Source organism: Anguilla rostrata, chromosome 16 (genome assembly GCF_018555375.3).
Source record: "Anguilla rostrata isolate EN2019 chromosome 16, ASM1855537v3, whole genome shotgun sequence".
Classification (NCBI taxonomy): Eukaryota; Metazoa; Chordata; class Actinopteri; order Anguilliformes; family Anguillidae; genus Anguilla; species Anguilla rostrata.
In genome coordinates this window covers 7,758,275-7,783,257 of record NC_057948.1, presented here as the reverse complement: position 1 = coordinate 7,783,257, position 24,983 = coordinate 7,758,275, and the positions used below count along the sequence as shown (strand labels likewise).

The 24,983-nt window shown below is 42.2% G+C and overlaps 2 protein-coding genes, 1 long non-coding RNA gene and 2 other non-coding genes across 6 annotated transcripts in view; all 5 read right to left on the bottom strand.

The window, feature by feature from the left end:
- Positions 1-2,535, bottom strand: part of nup160 (nucleoporin 160) — a 28,679-nt gene extending 26,144 nt beyond the window's left edge. The window contains exons 1-3 of the mRNA XM_064312555.1: positions 2,432-2,535; positions 1,880-1,993; positions 1,181-1,289 (exon numbers count right to left, since the gene is read on the bottom strand). Of these exons, the coding sequence (XP_064168625.1) occupies positions 1,181-1,289; positions 1,880-1,970 (200 nt within the window). The 5' untranslated portion in view covers positions 1,971-1,993; positions 2,432-2,535. The remainder of the gene's footprint in view (positions 1-1,180; positions 1,290-1,879; positions 1,994-2,431) is intronic.
- A 1,567-nt stretch (positions 2,536-4,102) lies between these two features.
- Positions 4,103-16,824, bottom strand: fbxo3 (F-box protein 3). 2 transcript variants are annotated; one of them, XM_064312360.1, is made up of 11 exons: positions 16,665-16,824; positions 15,776-15,865; positions 13,874-14,037; positions 11,812-11,926; positions 11,289-11,493; positions 10,962-11,007; positions 10,397-10,481; positions 9,449-9,571; positions 8,625-8,740; positions 8,037-8,227; positions 4,103-6,959 (listed from the first exon to the last, which is right to left on the bottom strand). In XM_064312360.1, exons 1-11 carry the CDS (start codon positions 16,754-16,756, stop codon positions 6,828-6,830), a joined length of 1,359 nt encoding a protein of 452 aa, XP_064168430.1. In that variant the 5' UTR covers positions 16,757-16,824; the 3' UTR covers positions 4,103-6,827. The 2 variants fall into 2 exon arrangements, with proteins under 2 accessions (XP_064168430.1, XP_064168431.1); XM_064312361.1 differs by having other exon boundaries at positions 4,103-6,956.
- Positions 16,825-22,378: 5,554 nt separating this feature from the next.
- LOC135241981 (uncharacterized) lies at positions 22,379-23,935 on the bottom strand. The gene is made up of 2 exons (XR_010326188.1): positions 23,703-23,935; positions 22,379-23,079 (listed from the first exon to the last, which is right to left on the bottom strand). It is a non-coding gene; the product is annotated as an uncharacterized LOC135241981 (long non-coding RNA).
- On the bottom strand, positions 22,386-22,526 carry LOC135242781 (U4 spliceosomal RNA). Its single transcript, XR_010326461.1, has one exon. It is a non-coding gene; the product is annotated as a U4 spliceosomal RNA (small nuclear RNA).
- On the bottom strand, positions 23,247-23,387 carry LOC135242780 (U4 spliceosomal RNA). The gene has a single exon (XR_010326460.1). It is a non-coding gene; the product is annotated as a U4 spliceosomal RNA (small nuclear RNA).
- Positions 23,936-24,983: the final 1,048 nt, after the last annotated feature.

Genomic DNA, 24,983 nt, shown 5'->3' with positions numbered 1-24,983 from the left:
ACTCATTTTGTTAGTTGAACAGACTGTGCAGCCACGTGGCTGATACCTTTAGTGAAGCTCAGATATACCATTGCATTGTGGGTCCTGTGCTGGAAATCCTCATTCTAAAAACTTGGCATGAGGGCAGTTCCTGTACTGTACTACAAGCACTACATTTAACAGGTATGTAGAAGGTTTTCCAATTACATGTTACAAGAACATGGCTTTTATTTATAATTAATATATTTTTTAACACAGGGGTGACATAGCTCAGGAGGTAAGACCGAGTGTCTGGCAGTCGGAGGGTTGCTGGTTCAAACCCCGCCCTGGGCGTGTCGAAGTGTCCTTGAGCAAGACACCTAACCCCCAACTGCTCTGGCGAATGAGAGGCATCAATTGTAAAGCGCTTTGGATAAAAGCGCTATATAAATGCAGTCCATTTACCATTTACCATTTACCAAATGTGATTGAATGCAAATTTGTTTGGATTCACCTCACTTCTTTGAAGCAAGCAAGCAGTCTGTGCTTGTAAGAATAAAATATTCTAGAATGAATGCTATTCTTACAAATGGACTGCACTGTAGAACGCGAAGCTGAACCTTCTGCAGTTCAGAAGGAACACAGGAGCTAAGAATCTGGTGATTCGAAAACACTTCGCTACCAACTTCCTGGAGATGGTGAGATGTGGGTAATTCCACGGTAATGGAAAGACACTCAAAGGCATGTTTTAAACATTCAAAAATGTGCACAACCAAGACTTGACTGCAATGTTAAACAAGCTGAACAAATTGTCCTGTTCATTCTTGTGCTGTGGAATTGCCCATGTCAGTTTCAAAAGTTTATTTTAACCAAATGTGTATGTCCTTCCTTTACTTCCTTTTGTTTTTCTTCAGATGGTAGATTATGGCCCTGGGCTGATACATGTCTAATTAGTTTTAGGACACACCTGTATTTGTTTAATCCTGCAGAGTTAAGCACTTCACGCCTAAACAAACCGAATTTCGTGTCACTCTGAATGAAGCCTCCGTCATCATAATACTAGAGAGTTCCCAGAACTTCCCACCGTATCCAACATGATTATGAAAACCCACAAACACGCATATACAAAGCCCACAAAGTTAGTCTGCAGCACACCAATGCTGAAATGCACAAGGAACAGTTTTCACACAACTGTCACCGACTGTCAAAGCAAGTTTCTCACCAGTGTATGAATCTGTTGCTCGTCACGGACAGCAGTTTCCCGCTTTCTTCATAGTGGAATCCTCCGGCGCTGTCTGGGTATTTGACACCTCCGGGTAGAGCAGTCAACCCTTTGACGAGATCATTACGGTCAGGACGGCACAAACATTGCTACACACACCCTGGTGTGTTCAGTGGCCCTGACCCATAGCCTTGGCTCAACCGGATAGCAGTGGCTTTTTTGCTAGACAACGTAAAACACTTGCATTGACTCTCAGTTAAACAGTTAGCCAATGTCAGTTCTTTTTGCGATGTAGCGTTAGGTAGCCAAACTTGAAATCTGACTAAACAGCCAGTCAACTTTAAACGTTTATCTTACAGGCTACACTACACAAAGACCACGTTATAGCTGTAATTAAGACGTATTTGGTGACAGCTGAGAAACCACATTGTATAATCCGGATACAGTGGTAAGAGGACAAAGCTGTGTTCTTAAATGAAAATGAATTGTTGTCACGACTTAGTGGATTTATTGTCTTATACTACACCTGTATAAAAAGGCACATGGTCCTAAGGATGGTGATTAGCGGACAAGCTATTCTAACTTGCTAGCGAAGGAAACCCGGCGCAAATACCGACCTTGTTTTCTTGCCACTTATTAAAATATATCAGTCCAAATACATTATATTCTACACAGAGTAGGGTATTTTGGAGGACTTACCTAAATTAACTGTAATGTCTCGGAATTTTGGAAGGGTTTCCCTCTCAAATCCACAGATTTCTATAAAACTCCTTTCCAGAACCGCCGCCATCTTTACCGCGATGAATTCTGGGACTGAAAACGAAAGGAAAAAAGACCGCCTCGAACGCCTTTCAAATATTTAAAGCAATAGCATCCTCAGTTCTTTTGCAGTTCTATGATAGAATCCCAAAATGTGCACACAAGCTATTGCGGTCTTGTGAATCACTCCTGTAGGCTACGTTTTGTGCGTTAAAAAATAAATATGGAAACCATAAAGAAGTAGATACAATCAACAGATGTTTTTAATGAAGTATAAATACAAGGGAAAATACTATTTTTGAGAAATGTACCCTATTTGGTCATTTATTACATATTTTTGTTAACTTTTAACGGGTGCCCAACCCTGTTCCTGGAGTTCGGCACTGCCGTCAGTTTAGGACAGTACAATATCTACCATTGTAAAATGATAATGTATAGAAGCTGTAAGTTGTTTATGTTTCTCTGAATGAGAGAATAGAGAGAGCTAAACACCTGTAAGAAAATTTGGACTTGGATGTGTTCCCAACCCTGTTCCTGGAGATCTACCCTGTACGTTTTCACTCCGACCCTAACAAAGCACCCTTTATCAGCTCGAGATCTCGTTGAACTGCCAATTAGCAGGTGTGCCAAATTAGGGTTATGAAATGAAAACCTACAGGACGGTGGATCTCCAGGAACAGGGACGGGGATCCCTGATGAACAAGGCAGAGAACACATCCGAGTTTGCCGTCTTTGCCTGTGAAATACTACGATTTTTTTTTTTTAATCTGTCGAGTTTCAACCTAACCTGTAATTGGTTATTTGATTAGATTTGATTACTCTCTCATTAATCGGACACAGCTGCACCCACACGTGCTATTCTTGACATTTTCTTTCTGTGATGTTCTGATTTTTTTGTTAACCTTTAAACTGCATGCTTCCATCACTCCAGGTTTCTTTTATTCATACTGATCCACCTGAGTACAATGTGCACCATAGTTGATTATTGTTGATTACTGATGGTAGCAGATGTTAGCTAGATGTGTACAGTGCTGTGAAAATGAGCCCCCACCCCACACTAAATGCATGTAATGTAATGACAACAAATAACACAAAAGTTATATTTCCACTGTTGACTCCACCAAAAAAACTTTCAACATGTGTTATCATTGTAGGGAAAAGGTAAATGCTCCCAACTGGTAAAGCCTCCTTGTTTAGCAGTAACAACCTTGCTTAAACTTAAGCAGTAGGGTTCATCCATTGTAATTTCCCTGTCGAGATCAATGGGAGATTTAGCTTGGGGGAACCCCATTGATGAAATACTCACCAAGCCCACCATTCCGTATTCCATCCTGTACCAGAGTATTCCAGAGCAGAATGCACTGCACAGCTGGAAGTCTGTTGAGATGCATTTGAATGGCCTTATATAAGCACTGCATGCAGGGAAGCCAGAGTTTTTGAAAAAATTCTACAAGACAGGGAAATCCACAACTTCTCCCAGGAAATGTGAGAAACTGACCACTGAAACATTTAGTCAGTTTTGCTAAAGGAAGTTTAAAATGCCAGATGTGTGTCTGTGTGTGTGTTTCTTTTCTTCTTCTTTGAGTAGAGAATGGAGAAGTTGTCATTTTTTGTGTGATTTGCTACATCCTACAAATATAATAGGACTTCAGTGATGATGAAATATCATTTTCATTCACAATGTGCCAAAAAAACAAAGAATTAGTAGGGGGCAGGAAATTACTTTTTCCACAGCACTGTTAAAAATGTTGGCATGATGACATCACTGATCTGACAACCTGTTCACTACATGGACAAGGAGGGCAGCTCCAGCAATAATGTCAAAGAGTTTGGTCTTGGGGTTTAAGCCATATGTTGGACATCAAAGGAAATGTCTTAATTTACTTTTGTGTGACTGTGACAACCAACAGGGAAATGTGTGAATGTCAGTTTCTTAAAATACAAAAAAAAATAAAAAAATAAACATCAAAGTTAGAAAAAAAATCATAAAAATTAACAGTACATTAGCAGCACAGTGTTATTTACCCTGAAATGACAGATCCTCATTATTTGACCTCCCATGTGGGCATGTACAGGAAGTGACATCGAGTGAAACAAGTGGACACTGGCAAACTTATGTCTTTGTGTTTCTGACGTCTTTGTGTAAAGGAAAACATTTAAAGATTTAAACATACAGCATTTATTGTTTATCCACCCCCCTTTCCCCAAACATAGAAAAACGAAAACATACATTTATAAAAATGGTGATATTGAACAATACCCCAATGTAAATCGGAGGGACGTTAAAGTAATCATCCAGATTAACCTAAAGATCCATTTCACAGCTTTTACAAAGATAAAATTTAAAAAAGTATTCAAAAGAACTTCAAAGTAGTGTTATCTGCTATTAGCCAAATTGACTTTTAAAGAGAAGCCATATACATGGAAGTGCTCATTAAATCACAAAGGGGGAGGAGTCTGTACCTCGGCTTGGCAAATCAGGAGGAGAAACATCCATAGGTTTGCTAAAACTAAAGTCTCATTTTCGCACTTCAATGTTAATTTTATGCAAACAGCCATCTTTATAAAAATGAAAAGGAGAATATGTACTTGTCCGATGGGAGCACTAAGATTTAATCCAGGGACATTGATGCCCACCCCTTGAAACTTGTACACCATATTCACAATTCCCTCTTCCCCTGCCTTCCCAGAAAGTCGGACTATGTGCTAAATACATTTCCAATCTGGCTCCCAATTTCAATAGAGCAGCCCTGCTCATGGGAGGGAAGAGGACAGTTGTAGATCACATTCAACAATTCCTGCTATGAATATGAGCCACGCTTTTTTTTTGCTGATGATTACTTACTGTGAGGTCATACAGCAATAGATAACTGACTGTGAGGTCAGAGAGCCCAAGAACACCCATTGTGAGATCACAGAGCCGAGGAACTCACCAATCGGTTTCACCATCAGTATCAGCAACGGTCAATACAAGTTAATGGGACAGTGCCCTGGTCAGCAGAATGAAATGGGCCATAGAAATACAATGCAATTAAATGTAACCAGTACTCCCAAGTTATTTTGCTTAATTTGAGTAAATAGATTGTTGCTGGTTCTAGCTGAGCCTGCAGTGTTTTGGCACGTTTCAGACAGTACAACGGCAAACAATTCTAATTCTAGTCTGTCCACCAGATCCTGGTAGAATTTCACCAACAACTTTTCCAAAAAAACAACCTTGGAGAATTAGTTACATACATAATACTGCAGAAGAAGTTGCAACTGAAAGACAGCAAGAAAAATATGTCATTTTCCATTTCCGAGACGTTCATATCGACAAGGTTCTGCCGTATAAGACGTCTTGGTCGTCTGGCATTAGACAAATTAAAAGTGCAGAAAATCATTACTCCTGCTCCTGTACAGATATCTTAAAAAGGTGTCAAATTATACCAATAGGGTTGATTCAGTGTGAAAACATGGCAGGAAATGAAAATAACTCAGGTAATGCATACTGGGAAAATTTGAATCTGAAATAGTTTTGAGCTTACTGTGCACTTCAAACAAGTCCAACAACATCCAATGTGAACGCGGAGAGCCTCGGCCTACGAACATTTAAATTTGACGCCCACTGCTTCTCCAAATTAAATTTTACTCTACTCCAATGTTTTCTGATCTGCACGCCATCTCAAAACCTCAAAAAATGAAATTAATTCTGTACATCAATCCGAGGGGGGGTCAGGTGGGAAGAGAACAAGAATATAACATCTTTTATACATTTTATTATAGATCTTGTATATACTTGCTTTCATCTGACACATGGACTCCCAGTCTGTCCTGGTCACAAGAGATCACCACCACGCACAGCTCACACACAAAAAAAGGGGAGGGGCAAACCTGGTTGAGCAAAAGGTAAGTCCACCGGCGACTGCAGCAATGCCACAACAGATAGACATAAAAACAGGGGACACCATCCTGTGCCCAAATACTCTTTTATAAAGCTTGTTACACTCCCTGACGGGACAAGATTCTGAGAAAGCCGTATTCAGAAATAGTTTTGAAGAGCAACAATCTACAGTCCACGCGTTGTGTGGATCCAATAAACACAGCCAGGAATTCACGACACAATCGCTGAACTCGGGGGGGGGGTTTCACACTTGGACTGGGGGACCACCGTTTAGGCTGGTTTGCATTACCGCCAAACTCTTGATCCATGAAAGTTGCTGAAAACGCATGTTTCAATTCATACATTATTTTTTTTTTCCCCACAAAGCTTCAACTAAAACCATTCAGGCTTGGCCTGTTGCCGTTTGTTCTATTCTTCTGCCGTGAAACTTCATTTTTTCCAAGAATGGTTGAGCTTCATTGGCCGTATTCATCAGCTGTGACCTCTGATTCAGAGGCTGTAATCGCAGCTCGAAGGAAAACCAGCATATACATGTGGGTGGGTCTGAAGACCCTCATTTCAGATCATCGGTTACAATAGAAAACAACTGTTTGTGCTCAAGGTTGAACTCTCGTTCCAAATGAACCTCCCCACCCTTCATTTTTTAAATCCTATTCAGAATTTGGAATTTCCGATCAGAACTAACAAGGGAGCTAACTCAACAGGGCCTGCAACTCAGGAGCCCACAACGGCTCCCTCAGAAAAAAAGGGAGCACTGAAATTAAAAAGCAGAGCTCTTGGGAGGGCAAATGGCTGTTGGGCCAGGGGGACAGAGCGAGGCACAACACCGAATCTGCCGCGGCTTGCAAAGGGGGTAGGCTTCTCACCCGAAAGCAAAGACCCGTCGAGAAAATAAACCATATAAAAACAAACAAACAAAACAAAACAAACCAACCAAGCTGCTAGGTTTAAAATCCCACCCGCTCCCATGTCCCGTTGAGCTGGGAAGCCCGGCGATGGAAAAGTCCGTTAGATGTGGCGCGGGCAGCGGCCGCTCGGGGCGGGGATGTTCAGGCCGTGGTGCTCGCCCTCGTCGTAATCGTCTGTGTCCGAAGAGTTCTCGTTGAAAGGTGCGCCGGTGACGTCGTTCGCTGAGCCCTGCTGAGGAACGGGACAAAGCAAGTCATGTGACTAGGGCTTGGTCTGAGGGGGAGGTCATGTGACTAGGGCTTGGTCTGAGGGGGAGGTCATGATACTGGGGCTGGTCTGAGGGGGAGGTCATGATACTGGGGCTGGTCTGAGGGGGAGGTCATGTGACTTGGGCTAGTCTGAGGGGGAGGTCACGTGACTGGTCTGAGGAGGTCATGTGACTGGGGCTGGTCTGTTAATATTAAATATTATTCAAAGTTAATATTAATAATATAAAATTTATATTTTAAATTTCGTAATGGTCACAAGTATCAAGTATTATTTTAATATAGGCTTTAGGCTACACTCAAGACTTTAATAAGCTCTTTAAATTACATGAACACTTGATGAGGTAATGACAACGTCCAATGTTCAGGATTACTGATCACTTTTTCTACTAACTTTTTCTACTGACTACTGTATGGACATTTTGAAAAGCCCAAAAAGTTTTCATTTAGAATTGCCTTGCCAATGACTAACCCCAAAAGACTGCCAAAATACTAATTTAACTTTTAAACAAATTTTAATGCCGGTGATGAATTAAAAATGATCATTTTTTGTTAAAATATTTTTCATTTTAAAGTCAATGGAGTAACTGCCCCATCATCTTTCGTTGCTAAGGAAATTCCATGACTTCTGATGTCATGACAAATTCTTCCATAAGTTGCTACCAATGGACTCCATGGAGGAGGAGGTCTTTTGCTTTCTCTGAGTAAGGTGATACTGAGGGGCATATTGAAATACACCAAAAGTTAAGTGTATGTTTTAGAACAGAAACGGGACTGAAATGAACACCCAGTTGCAGAACATTGTCGGTGTGGGGACTGGGCGAATGTGCTGTGGTGCATCACGGTCTATAATAATATCACAGCTATAATAATATTACCATCTGTATCGATATGATTTCATATAAACCGGCGATATGTGCACAAGTGAAGGGCTCATACAATGGCAAGACACCCAAGTCTAACTGATCTTTTGGAGGCTTCTCAAGCTCAAGAATAGGTCATGGCAACCCACACCCCAACCCAACCTCCCCAGGGTACTTACAGCCCGCACGGCCGACTCGCGGAAGGGGGGGCAGACCATGTGGAATCGGGGAATGGAGACGCTGAACACCTCCTCCTTGTTCTTGAGGCGGTGGAAGGTGTAGTGGCCCTCCATCTGCTCGGAGGTGGTGGAGAAGGTGGTGCAGCTGGCGTACTCGTGCACCTTCCCAGGCGACATCACCGGAAACTCTCCTAGCGAGAGAAACCACAGCAACGGCTCAGCTTCTGATTGGGCAGCCATGGGTGGTTAGCTTTAGCATGGAAGTATTTGTTAACCATAGTTGGCTAACTCTGCTTATGAACTGCCATCGTAGGTTAGCTTTGTCATGGACCTGCTGATTAGCTTTGTTATGAGGCTTCTGAGTGGTTAGTTTTGTTATGGGGCTCCTAATTGGTTAGCTTTGTTATGGAGCTGCTGTGTGGTTAGCTTTGTTATGGGGCTGCTATCTGGTTAGCTTTGCTATGGGGTTCCTAATTGGTTAGCTTTGTTATGGAGCAGCTGAGTGGTTAGCCTTGTTATGAAGCTACTGGTTGGCTAGCTCTGCTATGGGCCTTATCTTGATCAAAGAGGATCTGAATTGTCCCTCACCTACGACGCCAGGGCCCCGTACTTCCTCCACATTTCCGTTGGCGTTTGTGATCTTCCAATATCTGCTGTCCAGCTGGCAGGCATTCTCCGGCAGAGCGTCCTTTGACATCTCGATCCTACATACGGCACAGTCACAGGGCAGAGGTCACAGGCCAGGCATAAACACAAATTATAAAACGAGTTGTTTCAGACCTGGATGCTGATTGGCTGAGACAGCGTTATACAGTGATTGTAAATCTGATACAGTAATTATTAATCAACCTGTTTGAAAACAGTATCACTCCGTGCACAAACCGTACAAATAATATTAAACAATTGATTACATTGTGTCATCAATTGTTTCTATATGCTGTAACCGTTTTATGAAAGCAATACAGCACTAGAGACCGCGCTGTATCGTGAAAACAGTTACAGCTACAGGAGGTTGCTAGCGCACTGCTTTGCATCGTGCCTAACAACACCCCTGTAACCATGACTGTGCCTCGACATCGAGTCCACAACATTTATCCTACTTCCAATGAACTTCACCAAGGACTATATCCGGAATCATGGTTTAAGAAATCAGAAGAATTTTTACCAGGGACACAACCTTGATCCTTGTTTATACTATATGTATGTTTTGGCGTATTAATATGGATTTAGTTTACATGATATATAGATGTTTATTAGCCAATCAGCATTGGCCGTTCATCCAGCCTTGACTATATAAAAAATAAGAACAAAGTATTTGACCCAGGTCTTATCTAAATCGCATTTACACAGGAAGTACAATCGTGGCGTGTCAGGTTTGGAAACCCCGCTGACGGAGAGAGAGAGCGCTGTACCTGATCCGATATGTGAAGAAGAAGTGCGGAGGATGGACGGAGCTCAGCTCAGGTAAGAACGAGGTAGACACGGACACTTTGATGTCTCCGGTGGTGGCTACGCACTCCTTGTCGTGGACATACCTTGAGGAGGGAAATGACAGTGAGAAAACCGACGTTTCATGCACAACATGGTTCCCAACTCTGTTCTTGGAGATCTACCGTCCTGTAGGCTTCCATTTCAACCCTAATTTGGCACACCTGATTCTGCCAATTTACAGCTCAATGAGATCTCTAACGGCTGAATTAGGTGTGCTTTGCTAGGGTTCGCGTGAAAAGGTACAGGCCGGTAGATCTCCAGGAACAGGGTTGGGAACCCCTGATGTACAGGACAGAGAACACATCCAAGTTTTTTGAGCATTTACCTCTCTCATTTTAGGCATTTATCTCTCATCCAGAGAGTACTCAAGAGCTTCTATAAATTAACCATTTACAAAGGTGGATATTTCACTCAAGAGATTCAAGTTAAGAATCTTGCTCAAACGGACAACCGCAGCTCCCAATCCAGGTACAGAACCTGTGATGTCTAAGTTTCCCACGACTGCTCTATGGCTGCTACGCTAAATGCTAACCAATTTGAGCTACTCTCAGAAGAGGACAGCACAAATCTTAAAATGTAAAACGTGGAGTGGCACAAAACGGGCTGTTACATCAAATATCCAAACTGTCCATCGAAGGCACAAGGGTGGCATTTGCACAATTGTGTGGGTAGATAATATGTCAAATATTTATAAACTTCAACACACAGTCAGAAAAAAACTCCAGAAACTATCAGACCATACACTCCCCACACAATGGAAATTCTGCACAACATACTATCGCACAGCACATTCACGTTGTATTTGCATATCTATTAGCATGGCTAACGAGCTAAGAGCTCAAAGGGCTAAGCGCTCACGGACACCATACCTGAAGATCTGGTCCCGGATTATGGGATACTCGCCTGTCACCACATTGTGCACGTATGAGGTAAACCACTCTGTGAAGTTAGAGCCTGAAACAAAGAGTGGGCACAGACAACAGGGGGTTAACAACCGGCTCCAATGCAGAACCTCTGAAACACATAGCATTGCTAAAACTAGCCGTTTTCATATCGACTGAAAGGACGCTGAAAAGAAATGCCTTTTAATGATAGGGAAAGGCAGGGAAAGTTTTTTCTCTATGTTTCTGAAACCTCAGACACAACATTCAAGATCTGAACTGTAGCTTCTGCTAAATATTTGTTATACCCGGGTGACTTTATTGTTTGGGCCTGGATTCTTTACATTTCCTTTTTTTATGTGACACATTATAAATCAGACAAAATAATTTTTAACAAGATTTTTTTGGCTGGCGTTCTCCCATTAATTGTAAAAAGACACACATGGTCGGATGTCCACTGTGTTCCTGAAGGTCTATTAAATTCGTAGTGTTAATATCGCATAATCTTGCGATATTCAGCAGCAGAAAGTAAAAATCAAACACACAAACCAACCTGTAATGAACATGTCAATTGCAGAGGGATCTTGTGCCATTTGATCCTATCATTTGGAGGAACAAAAGAAAAGAGAAATACATTTTAGGAGAGCGCTGAAGATTAGCTAGCCGAAGAACACAAAACAAAACGCTGTGACTTGTCAGGTCCCACTGACACGGCTCTCCCTCTGAGCAATGGTCAAAGAAACTGCTGCATTCACGGTGCTGTTGCCCTGTAACTGTGGGGCAGGTTGGGGCAGGGTGGGGGGAGGTTAAGCAGGGTGGGGCAGGGCGTGGGGAGGTCAGGCATGGCGGGGGGAGGCTAGGCAGGGTGGGGCTCTCTCACTGGGCAGTGGTAGAAGATCTCGCTGCAGGCACGCCCCTCCAGGCTCTCCAAGGCCATGTACTGGCTGAGGCCCGTGTGGAAGCAGAAGGTGAGGGGCAGGCACTGCTTCATGCCCTTCCGGTGCTGGAAGCCTCCTGCCGCCGTCTCGATGTCCAGCAGGTCCTCGGAGCGGTAGTGGTTGGACAGGGCCATGCTGCCCATCAACCTGCAGGAAGAGAGGCGCCCCGTACAATCAGTGATTGGACAGAACTGTGTCAGAGGTGCTCCCACAAAAAACATTCATATGATACCTCCAAACAACCTGTTTGATTATTGGTTCTTTCCTGGCACAAGATTTAGGCTATAGTTACAACACAACAACAGCCAGTTAAAAAAATAAGGCAAGAGCAACTATTCTAGTAGACGTATTTTTACTTCACTTCCTAAGTTTGAAACAACCCATAATTGCTGAAGGGCTCATAAATCTGAGGTTCTCCCGCCCTTTTTAAAAAAAAAATTTTAAGACGAGTTGGGATAGTCATACCCCGGCACCACCAGCTTCTGGCCGTTGTGTATCCGGAAAGAGCAGCGGTAGTCGCTGGGCAGCCCGCAGCCAATCTGGGCCTCGATGGCATTCAGATCCTCCTCCTTCGCTCCCTCTGTTCCAAAAGGAAAATGAATACATTAAAAACACAATAATACATAAATATGCATACTATGGAGAGCATCAAGGCGCTTCATATCCCTTGACCGCTATATGGCCATGCAGAGCGATCAATGACTGCCATAAGATGGCTGCACATACTGTTACAGATCCACCACCATTTTTAAAGGGGCAGTTCACCCAAAAATGAAATTAAAGTATGTTTCCACCTATGACCCTAAAGACTATATTTGTGTGGTGCTCAATGCACCGAAAATGCACATTTAAAAAGACTCTAATCCAAATACAATGCTATGGTTACTCAAGAACAACCATAGAGCTTAATTTGTGCACCTTTCATCGAGAGCGACTTGTTCTACCGAAGTGCGCCATACCAGAGCAAAGTCTTGCGAAGCCGGACTTGTATCAAACTTGAGCGGTAACGTTCACGTAACATTGGCAGAATGTGACAGTTTTCTGTAGTTTCAATACGGCAACTTAGGTCAATTAAAGCACATAACAGCTTCGAAATTTGTGGCTGAAATAACGACGGACGCAATTTATGTCGCAGCACAAAGCACCTGTTATTATCTCAACCATAGAGCAACACATAATTTTGCGATGCATGCCAAGGCGGAGCGTCAGACGGCACATGTTCACCCTCCCCACTGGCAAGCACTGCGCAGCACTACCCTGCGCTGTGGTGGGGTGGGGCTGGTGGGGCGCAGTGTGGATTAATGGGTAAGGAGTTGGTCTTGTAACCTAAACAGGTCTGATTCCCCAGTATGACACTGCCGCTGTACACTTGAGCAAGGTACTTAACCTGTATTGCTTCAGTACACATCCAGCTGTATAATTTACAATGTAAATTCCATGTAAAAGTTGTGTAATTCGCTCTGGATAAGAGCGTCTGCTAAATGCCTGTAATGGAGAGCAAGCATGCTGGTGACACTTCACGTTCCAGAGGAGAACTGCGGATGTCTTCACTCTCACGAATCGGTAGTGAGGTACTGTGCATGAACGAAGCTATAAATAGTAACTGGAGATGCTCAGCCCCACGTGGGATGCAAAAATTAAACAAAAAAAATCTCATGACGTACAGTTTTTTTCAGGCTATGTTACATCGGTATTGGTTCAATTCAAATCCAGCCATGACCATTTTTGAGGGCATAGATTTGGGGTGAGTAGTCGCTATCCGGTTAATAAGTGTGTTCATCTGCTCCTGTTGGTGAGCTTCAACTTTCGACTACGGTTCCTCTTTGCTGATGCAGTTTGTTTGTGCTTGGCATATGTTGTCATAATATCAAAATTTTTTACACTGTTCCCCTTGGAATATTAAATAATTTTACAGTTTTTAGGAGCAATGCACATGCAATTCTGCACTATTTGTTGTCATTGGAACTCTGTTAGTTACCTCATGGTGCTTTGGAAAAAAGTGCTGATTGTTAGAGCTAGCCTATTTTATAGCAGACACATACAGATAATTGGCATTCAACTTAATATGACTAATCTACTCAGGGAGACGTCTTAGGATCTTGATACATGAAGCAATTTCCACGCAACTTTCGTTGCGTGCAACTAAATTGCTTGAGGAGCACTTAGTATACAACCACTATCAACTCACCTGCAATTTAGTTGCAACCAGTTCTGAGTAGCTCTACCTCATGGAACCGATTTAATGCAGAAGCCAATCAGAGTAAAGATACAGGTCACACGCACTCTTAAGCGCCAACATTCTAATCTGTAACATTAATTTAGCTAATATGGCGTTTCAGGGTTTCGTCCTCATTTTAAAAAAGATCCAAAATTGCAAATACACAAAAGCTTTGCATTTCCTTGCTGAAAGAACATGCAAGCTCCATACAGAAAGGCCCAGGCCGGGATTCAAACCCAGGACCTTCTTGCTGTAAGGTGACCCACTGTATCACAAGCCTTAGTTCACGGAGATCAACATGGTACCGACCTTTCAAAGAGGCGATCATCCTGGGGCATTTCTGCTCAAGGTATCTCTTCAGGTCATCCCAGGCCTTCTTCAGTGTACTGTAGTGGTCGATGTAACGGCCCATGTCGCCGTAGTATTCCCGGAACAGATCTTTCCACGTCTGCCCCCTCTCGGATTTGTCCGACCTGATCAAAGAAAAGGCGCCTCGTCACCACAAGCGTCATCGTGAGGATCCAAGTGGCTTCCTGACCTCAGGGAGGGATTACAATGGGGATAAGAAAGCTGAGACTTCACCTTACACGCAGAAAACAAAATACATATAGCAAAAAAGAGAAAATCTTTAAATCCACAAAAACACAGAAGATTTAACTTTTTCTAAAATGTATTCCTATACATATTTCAGTTCATCCTATTGAGAAAGTGTCTGCATCCTGAGCCTCTAAATTAAGCTTCTTAATGAGATCCAACAAAGGCATGAGGCAACTCTTGTAAAGTAACTCATTACTAATCACCAAAATTATATCTTATGCTTGAATGAAACATGGAAGAAATTTGCTGAATATATTGCCTTAAATGAATCTACCCCTCCTGGTTACAGTAATACTCAGGTTTCCCATTTGACAGGTTGTGGTGGAGATGTTGCCGCTATATGTAATTCTAAAGTCTTGAAATCTGGCTTCAAATTTAATTAATTAGATGTGCTTGTTCTTAATGCTGCACATACTCACAATAACGTTCAACCATTTATCCTTGAAATAGTGTCTACATAGAAACCTCTGAATGTGGGTTTTCTCAACTTTGCTTATGACTTACCTAACCTGGTTGTTAATACAGACAAGGTTATAATAGTAGGGGATTTTAATATTCTCATGGATAATGAAATTGACCAACTCAGATCAGCCTTGTTATCTACTATTGAATCTACTGGCTTTGACCAACATACATGGCAGTTAACACACTACCACAGCCACGCCCTATATGTTGACAAAACTTATGACATTTAAATAGGAAATATAGCAGTCATGCCTTATAATCCTGTAGGCATGACTGTGAATTCATGTGAATTAGTTTCAAATTATCACAGATCTGGCTTATGACACCAGATCATTCAAAATACTACTTCAGTCACACTTTGTCCTTCAATACTGTCATTCTGTTTTTATTGATGAGCTCACAGACCCATTTGTGTACTGTTTGGACCAGCTTGGTTCAAGTTTAAATGGTGAAGTAAGGGCTCAATTCATCAATTGATGGACAAGAGAGATGATGGACTAGGTAAAACATTGGGTACCATCACAAGCTTAATAGGTAAACACCCTGGTATAAAGATCATACTTAGCAAGTATTCCTCCATGCCTGTAAAGAAAGACTTTTAAATTGTTTTTAAGTTCTGCGTGATTCCATGTTTACCATGTTTATTTGTTTCTAACTTAATAGAGGAAAACAGAAACGATCTCAGTTACCGGTTCAATGGTAAGGTATGTTTTGCACAAATGAACACTGGTACATAATCTATAACCAATCCCAACCGAAATATAAAAAATATTGAAACTCACGACAAGGTTTTTTGCATTAAGTGTCACTATTTGATAAACTAGCTTTTAGTTTTAACTAACAACTGACATGTTCATTTTCAAATGTCATGGTGAATCAGTGTTATGAACCCACTGTTTATTTGCAAGTTACATCAGGTCGTAACACAGTCATGTTTGATTTCCGATGAGGAAATGCTAAAAAATGTGTTGCTTTCAAAGAAATAGCATATTGTGTAACTTGAATACATAACCATAACACAAGCACTCAGAGTACCGGCCCCAGCTAACACTAGCGCTGCATACATTAACCACACACCAAAGGGTATAATTACCACAAATGTCTAAAGCATAAAACACTTCACATTTTAATGATTAAGAAACTACGTACTCAGATAAAAGCCAGTACTTCTGGCAGAGTCCCTTCCAGAGTGGGTTGTGATTGCACAGCTCATGAAGTCGACGGCTCACGTAACTGCAGCTGAAAAAGTAGGCTTAGTTAACAAAACCATTTGCACCGATTTAACCACTTCAAATAAACAATTGCTTGGTGGCAAGAGTATTCACTGGCCACGGCAAATGATCAATAATCAAACGGACTGACACGTAAAACAGAAATAAACTTGCACGAGATGGTTGACGCAATCTCATTAACAAGCCCTCTACAGTATTGCCAGTAATATTGTAAATATTAAAGCATTTTAAAAAGTAATAAGAAAGACAAGGAAAGCAAGATAATGCAACATTTAAGCTAGTTAGCAACCCAGAAATGACTTGTGTCTAGGCGTAAGCTCTGTTACAACAGTGAAACCACCGTTGTAACCCCTGACATTCAGCAACATAACCAGCTGATGATATAGCTAGCCTATATCATACACTTGTCTTTACACGTCTGTTTACCAACTGGCAAAACAACCGCTAATCGACCAATTTACCGTACAATTAGCTTGGCAGCTAACTATAAGCAGCTAATTCGATTGGAAGAATTAACACTATGAACTATTTCTGTTTAAATTATTTACTGATTCAGTTAACTAAGTAAAAGGGGAACGCAAGTCGTTAAGAAATATGTCTCGAACAACTTGAAATACTCCAAACCGTGCCGCAGCAGCAAACAACTTAACTACCAGGTAGGAAGCTAGCATCACGAAACAATAATGGAAGCTGGGAAGCTAATGCTACTTCTTTGGTGTTTTCTTCCGTTATTTAGCTAGCTTGCAAACTATTTGCGCGGCGTGAGAGTAGGTGTCACCATCAAAACTAATCGTAGTTAAAGTTACCTGACAAAATCTCTAAAATCGAGGAAAGACAAAATCAACAGCAAAGGATCTGAAGGTAATAACTCCAAGTTAAGCTCCATGGACGCCGCCATCTTGGAACCTGTCGGTTAGAGTAGGATCCCTCCTCCTCCCGAAGTGACAAGCGGGCGGGGCCCCATGCTGCTTTGTTATCAAATAGCCCGCACATGGGGTGAAACAGCAGATAGGGAACTAAGCAACCCGTGTAGACATGAGGTGACCCACAGTCGTCATCACGCAGACTGGCAAAGTTTTGTTGATTAAACGGGAGGGGAGGTTCTTTTTAAAGCAGGACAAATAGACAAAAATAGCCTGTTCGGAGTTTTCTATATTCAGATAGAAAGATAGAAACGTTTGTAAGCACTGTTGCTTTCATAGGCGCTTGAATCGCCTACAGCAGGGGTTCTCAAACTTTTTTTCACCAAGGACCCTTTCATGGGAGAACATTTTTCAAGGATCCCCTCACATATGTATCAAACAAATAAATTCATATTAGGCCTATTTCTCACACTGCTGTATAGGCTATTTTAAATGATTTTAATAAATATATATGATATATTAACTTTTTTTTTTTTTTTTTTTTTCAAATCTATCAGAACTATGTAGCCTTGAATTTTTCACAGAGCCCCTGGCTACATTGATGTCCGTGGACCCCAATTTGAGAACCACTGGCTTACAGTACACATCTAGCATAGCTGGACGCAGCTATGCTAGATGTGTACTGCTGAAGCGTTTTTTAAATTTAATTCAACCAGTGTTAGAAGGAATCTCAATGTGAAGATTCAGTCATAACATTTTAATGAATGGAAAGACTCAAGAGGAGCACAGCTGGAGTCTTGAAGCTGCGCAACAGAGACTCAGTGAGAAGAATCTCCTTTGAATTAAGAAAGTGCGAGAACAGTCATTGACAACCTATTTTTTTTTTCTTTTTTGCAACATCCTTTCCAAAAAAAAAGTTTCTGCCATTCAAAACCTACCACCTCCCTGTAATGTGTCTTTATTGGTTTTTTTTTTACATTTTACATATTTAAAACATATTCCTTTAAAAAGTCAAAAGGAACAAAAAATACATTTAGACGTAGACATTCACTAAATTACAAGAACATAAAAAACACTCAAAAAAAGGAAACCTAACACAAACAACCATGCATATATATTTAACTAATAATCACAAGACAAAATTATTTTAAGAATATTTACAATAAATACTATTTTCTATAAAAATAAACAGAAATACGTATGCTCGGGATGGGGTGAAGAGCGGGTGCCCCTCCTAGGGGGGTGGACTATATGATTAGTTCTTTCCAGTGGTCCACCCCCCATTTCTCTCTCGCCAGGTCCTTGTTCTTACGAAAGTCCACCAAAACGCTGTCCTGGAGGAGGTTCTGTATCAGAACAGGGCTAAGTGCCTGCGGTACATGAAAACTCTTGTGGGGAGACACCTGTGAGCTGTCATCCAGGCAATGTCTTTCTGCTTGTTAGTAAGACACTCGTGTGTCACATTTGCCCAGATGACTTGCGGATCCCGGGCTGGCCCTGACCTCGGGAGCGTGGCTATTTCTTTGGATGTTAAATGAGCCATAATGATTTTATAGCTCCACAAGGTCAGGCCAGCCCTGGGCAATCCCGTCCCGAAAGCAAAGTCCTTCAGGGCCAGATAGACATGGGGGGAGTCCCAGCTGTACGGTATGGTAAGGTCCAGCACACCCAGGCCCATAGCCCATAGGAAGGGGGTGGCATAGTACCTGGCAAAGGCACCAGAGGCCTTTCCCACCTTCCCAGCGTTCTGGACCAGGATGGCCAGACCTTGCACCATAATGATTTTGATTATGTCCGGGACCCCCCACCTCCCTGTAATATCACAGAAGCCTACAGCCTGCTAAAAATGCTGGTACAGTGCTCACATTTTGTTCCAGAATCCGCAACAACTTGGCATCCGAAAGCTTATCAGGACTATCACACCTGGTTGTGGGTGCCACAGCACCAGTCACAGATGATAAGCTGAAGACCCATGTAATGAAGCCACACCCCTGGCATGGTGTTCCGTGACCTCACAGCTTCATAGCCAAGTATACATCTGGCAAGAACAACCCAGCTGGCTACAGGAGAGAGGCCAAATAGAGCCTCTCATCACCAGGCTAAGGAATGTGATAACATTACTGTTGACACCACAACTAGCTAATTCACTTTTTTTTGCATATCCTGATTATTTCCCACCATTCTATTGGTGAACTGTGCCATTCCCATGGTTTCTTCCATTCTTCCAATCTACGTGCATATGCTGCTCTGATTGCTGCGTTCTGCCGTAGTGAAATGTTTCATTTCTGTAATCCCTTTCCTGTGTGCACTGGAGAAGAAGACTATCTGTGAAGTAGAGGTGGTAAGTCCAGAGGTTAGAAAGTATAAGTCCTGCCATGTGTTTCTTCCTCTTCCATGAACTATTTAGTACTACCTCTTGGGGGTAGGGACTAACTTCCCTTGCTTTGATTTGGATTGCTTCATGACATCAAGTGACATCATGAGTATGTCACAGTTAGCCTAGCATTCTACATAAGCATGTTTTATGTCACCCTTTATAATGTTTAGCCATTAGCCAGGTGACATTGTTGGGTGGCATAATATGCTGAATACGAAAGTGTTATGTCACCCTTTATGAAGCATGACATTTGCTTATGTAGGATCTATGAAGCCATTATATCAAGTTTATGAAGCCATTATATATGCTGTATAAATCCTTTATTAAACTCTGTGTAGACCTACCCCTCCTGTCCCCTAGTGGTATGGGCACCTGTGCCCATAGAATGGTAATCTGCAATTTATTTTTAAAAATGGGCCAAAAACACACCTCAAATTCAAGGTCAGCACCTGCAACTGATTCCTTTCTGGCTAACAACACCGTTCCCTTATCAGTGCTCATGGCAATAAATGACAGTAAAATAAAAGAAGCCTCTCCATCCCCTAATCACTTACACAGGAACCCACATCATAAAACTTTTTTTGTACTTATTACGGTTACCCAGTCATGTTTATTTTTCCATGTAAATAAATGTCATATTTTTCAGTGAAAAAGCGAGTTTAGTGTTCTCCTTATGTCTTATTCCTCATCAATGCTGTACGTCACCCATCCAACAGCTTTTCAGCAAGATCTACCAAGTTTGGCTAATAGTTCACCTAATTGCTTGTGCTTTTCGTGCAAATAATGCAGTTTTTTTTAAAGATGCGTACGATTTCACATCTGATAATTCCCTATTGATTAACACTTTTGCAATGTGAACAATACACTTGCAGATTTGAGCTACAATCAGTCGCTGCTGCTGCCATAGGTACAGACCATCTCTCTCTCTTTTGCAGAGCTTCTAACAGACAAATTCCCTGGCAATAGGTGGGGGACCTTCACAGCAGTAACGTTAGCAACAGCAAAGCATGCTCAGCCTGAACTCATTTTAGTTTTCAGTTATGATTCCTGCCAGCTAACGCACGTATTTCAGCCTGTCAGGCTGGGTGGAACTGGCTGGCTTACCTGATGTTTTACCTGCTCTAACCACACTGGTAGCTGCCTGAAAAACCTGGGCTGGTCCTGCAAGATCCTTCTGGTGACAACGTACAGTCTTAGGTTCTCATTTGACACTTGTGCTTTTGGGACCGGTAGTAACTAATATGACCTCTGACTAAGTGTCTTTGTTTTAAAGCCTTTCCCCAAATTTGGTCTATCTCCAGTGTATAGTCTTCATCTGGTGTGCTGTGTATCAACCTGCGTTTATTTGTTTTAGTCTGTTGAGGTGCTGATTGTGTTTGTGCTTCTGGTTGTGCTTGTGCTGGTTGTGGTCTAGCTAATGTACATTGGGTTCTGGGGGCAGATGTGGGTTTTCGGGAGTTTGGCTGTTGGAAGTGTATGCTTGTGACTGTAGTGCCTCTGGCTGTAGTAACTGTTTTTTCTGGCTCTAGTAATTGTGTTTCCGGATGTGACGCTTGTTGTTCTGATAGCGGTGCTGTTGTGCCGTTGGTGGTCCTTTTCCTCTCTACATCCTTTGCCTCCCTTTTTCGTTTCCTTGTAATGTCAGGAGATAAGGTGTCTGCTGTGTCATCATCATCTGGACACTGTGCTGCTGATACCGCTTCTCATCTTCATTTTTAACATTTGTGGGTCTGTTGGTCCTGGATGCAAGGTTCAGTTTATTATTAATACTGTTCGATGAAACGCATGTTCCTGAGTTCCCACAATGAAGCAAGCTATCATCTGAATCTGAGGTTGTGTCAGTCTCTGTCTTTGGTTCCTTTGCCTCTTAGTGGGAGGGGTTTTAGGAGTGTTTGGTCATTGGCAGTGGGGCCTGCTAGGGTACTACAGTCTCTTCTGCAGTAGACTGTCATGGGAGTGGAACTGGGTCTATTTTGGTATGTGTACCTGTGTCAGCTGTACTCTGCAGTGATTGGTCTCTTTCTGGTGCTCATTGTTGTCCAGACCTTGTGTGTCTGCGGGCTCATTCCAATCATTTATTTTCAATAGTTGCAGTGGAGGACACAAGGAAATGAAGTGAGGCAGAGATGTGAGGACCAAGGAATGGAGGCAATATGTATTAAGCAAATGGAACATCCTTGTCCAGTCAAGTGTCAGTTTTAAGCCATGTCAATTACAGATGTGGAGAGGTGGTTCCACAGGTCAATTATACATCACACCTTCCATTAGAATACATGTTCCACAAAGGTTGCACTTGTGTGTGCTCACTGAAGGATGCTCCAGGTACCACCTCGCTCCTCTAAGGAGCATTTAATGGACTGGTATATTTTAGATGCTAGCTCATGTGAATTGTGTGAAATACACAGTACAGTTGCATTTTATGTACATTTAATGGACTCAAATGTCCTTAAAGATGGTGACCAAACTCAATTTCTGGGTCAGGTGAGGACCGAGTAGAAGAGGACAGATAAAATAAGCGATTAGAATGAGCCCTCTGAGTGTGTAGTGTGTTTGTCGGCGTACCGAGGCGGGGCAGTCCTTGTTGATATTTCCCTGCTTACCACAAAGGATGCACCTTGTGTTCTTCTGCGCATTAGTTATTGTTGTGGTGATCTCCACAATTTTCACCACATCGCCACCGTGCATGCTGCTGCTAAGTGTCCTACCATTTTGTTTATTATTGCATGCCTGCCGAAATGCCATCTTGGAGGAGGTTCTGAATCCTTCTCGGGGGAGAGATCAGGTCCACTGAGGTTTGTTGGCAGGCACTGATGTTCCTCACCTCCCACTGGACCTGCTTCATGGTGTTGACTATCCTCCACTGAAGCTGGGGCTCGGTGGTTGTACAGTCTTCACAGGGGCTGTAAAATACAAACTCCCTGTCCTGCACTAGAGGACTCCAGAGGAAGAAACAGGAAAATATGGGATTAAGAGACAGTAATGCATGAATATTTCCAAAATGGTAAGTTTTAAAAGTAACCAAATATATTACGATGTGTTTTCTATTTTTAAACATATTTAATTGTATTTCAATTAAAGATGAATGAGTTTTTACAAAGCAGGACACAAAGGGCATTTTTTGGTAATGCAGAACATGCAGTATTGGGCTCAGCATCGCCCCCAAGTGTTACAGACAAGAAACGGTCACTTGTGAGGGTTCCGACTGGGTGTGCTCCAACCCAACAACTATTTATAAAATAAAGCAATTCCCTTACAATGTGTATTCTATATTTAAACCAAATAATCAGTCCCATATGAGACTGTCAAAAATTGCCAAACCCGCTAATATTTCAAGCAGATTTGGCGGGGTATTGGGTTAAGTTTTCAACCAGCAATAATCACGCCTCGGATGTACCTCATGGGCTACGATACTGCCACTGCGCAAAGATAAGTTTGCCCAACCCGCAAGTGAAAGGCGCAGCCGAACACATACACTTTACCAACATGGTACGTTTGGGCAAAAAATCACACATTTCCATTTGAGTTGGGACAAAATACTTTAGCTGTATGCTGTTTTACGTAATTGATTTCAGGTTAATGAAACATTTTAATCAGAAGTTGAATGAGTTTTTACAAAGCAGGACACAACGGGCATGTTGGGTAATGCAAAGCATGCAGTACTGGGACTCAGCATCGCCCCAAAGTGTTACAGACAAGAAACGGTCACTTGTGAGGGTTCCGACTGTGTGTGGAACCTTAAGGAGTTGCCAGTCCCATTTTATACAAAAGTCAATCCCCATGTACTACAGGCATTTTTCATTTGAGTTGTGAACATTTCAGGTTAATGAAACATTTCAATAAAAAGTTCAATGAGTTTTTACAAAGCAGGACACAAAGGGCATTTTTTGGTAATGCAGAACATGCAGTATCGGGCTCAGCACCGCCCCCAAGTGTTACAGACAAGAAACGGTCACTTGTGAGGGTTCCGACTGTGTGTGGAACCTTAAGAAGTTGCCAGTCCCATTTTATACATACATACATACCATCTACACATGTCGTTTCCCTTGAAAAATGATATGCAAAACACTTGCAATACCCAACCCAACAACTATTATTTTATAAAGCAATTCCCTTACAATGTGTATTCTATATTTAAACCAAATAATCAGTCCCATATGAGACTGTCAAAAATTGCCAAACCCGCTAATATTTCAAGCAGATTTGGCGGGGTATTGGGTTAAGTTTTCAACCAGCAATAATCACGCCTCGGATGTACCTCATGGGCTACGATACTGCCACTGCGCAAAGATAAGTTTGCCCAACCCGCAAGTGAAAGGCGCAGCCGAACACATACACTTTACCAACATGGTACGTTTGGGCAAAAAATCACACATTTCCATTTGAGTTGTGACAAAATACTTTAGCTGTATGCTGTTTTACGTAATTGATTTCAGGTTAATGAAACATTTTAATCAGAAGTTGAATGAGTATTTTCAAATTAGGACACAACGGGCATGTTGGGTAATGCAAAGCATGCAGTACTGGGACTCAGCATCGCCCCAAAGTGTTACAGACAAGAAACGGTCACTTGTGAGGGTTCCGACAGTGACAGTTGTGTGTGGAACCTCAAGGGCACGCCAGTCCCATTTTATACAAAAGTCAATCCCCATGTACTACAGGCATTTTTCATTTGAGTTGTGAACATTTCAGGTTAATGAAACATTTCAATAAAAAGTTCAATGAGTTTTTACAAAGCAGGACACAAAGGGCATTTTTTGGTAATGCAGAACATGCAGTATTGGGCTCAGCACCGCCCCCAAGTGTTACAGACAAGAAACGGTCACTTGTGAGGGTTCCGACTGTGTGTACCTTAGGTTGCAGTCCATTTATGAACATCATCATCTCCATGTCGTTTCTTGAAAAATGATAGCAAAACACTGCATCCAACCCACAACTTTTATAAAGCAATCCACATGTGATCTATATTAAACCAATACAGTCCATAGAGACTGTCAAAATGCCAAAGCAAATATTTCAGCAGTTGCGGTATTGGTAGTTTCACCAGAATATCAGCCTGGATGTACTCGGCTACGAAGCACTGGCAAAGATAATTCCACCGCAAGTAAGGCGCAGCAACATACACTTTACAACATGGTTTGCAAAAAATCAACATTCATTGAGTTGTGACAAATACTTAGGTATGCGTTACGTAATGATTTAGGTAAGAACATTTTATCGAAGTTGAATGAGTTTTCAAAGAGACACACGGGCATGGTATGCAAGTGCAGTACTGGGACTCAGCATCGCCCCAAGTGTTACAGACAAGAAACGGTCACTTGTGAGGGTTCCGACTGTGTGTGTGGAACCTAAGGATTGCCAGTCCCATTTTATACAAAGTCAATACCATGTACTACACATTTTCATTTGAGTGGACATTCAGTTAATGAACTTTCAATTAAAAGTAATGAGTTTTACAAAGCAGACACAAAGGCATTTTGGTAATGCAGAACATGCAGTATGGCTCAGCACCGCCCCAAGTGTTACAAAGAAACGGTCACTTGAGGTTCGACATGTGTGTGAACCTTAAGCAGTCAGTCCCATTTTATACAAAAGTCAATCCCCATGTACTACAGGCATATTTCATTTGAGTTGTGAACATTTCAGGTTAATGAAACATTTCACCCCCTTTGACCTCAGATCAGCTCCCTTGTTGCTGCATAGCTTGGTCCCCCTGGGACGGACCATCAACCTTTAAGCGCTGTTCCTGTGCTTCATTCTTTTCTACCTGCCTAGGTCTGGCCTGAGTGGGAGAGAGGATGGCCTCAGGAGTGCAGCCAGGTGTCCGACGCCACAACGCCGCCAGGATGACACTCCAGAACAGCGGAGAAGGGGGCAGCGATGCTAGT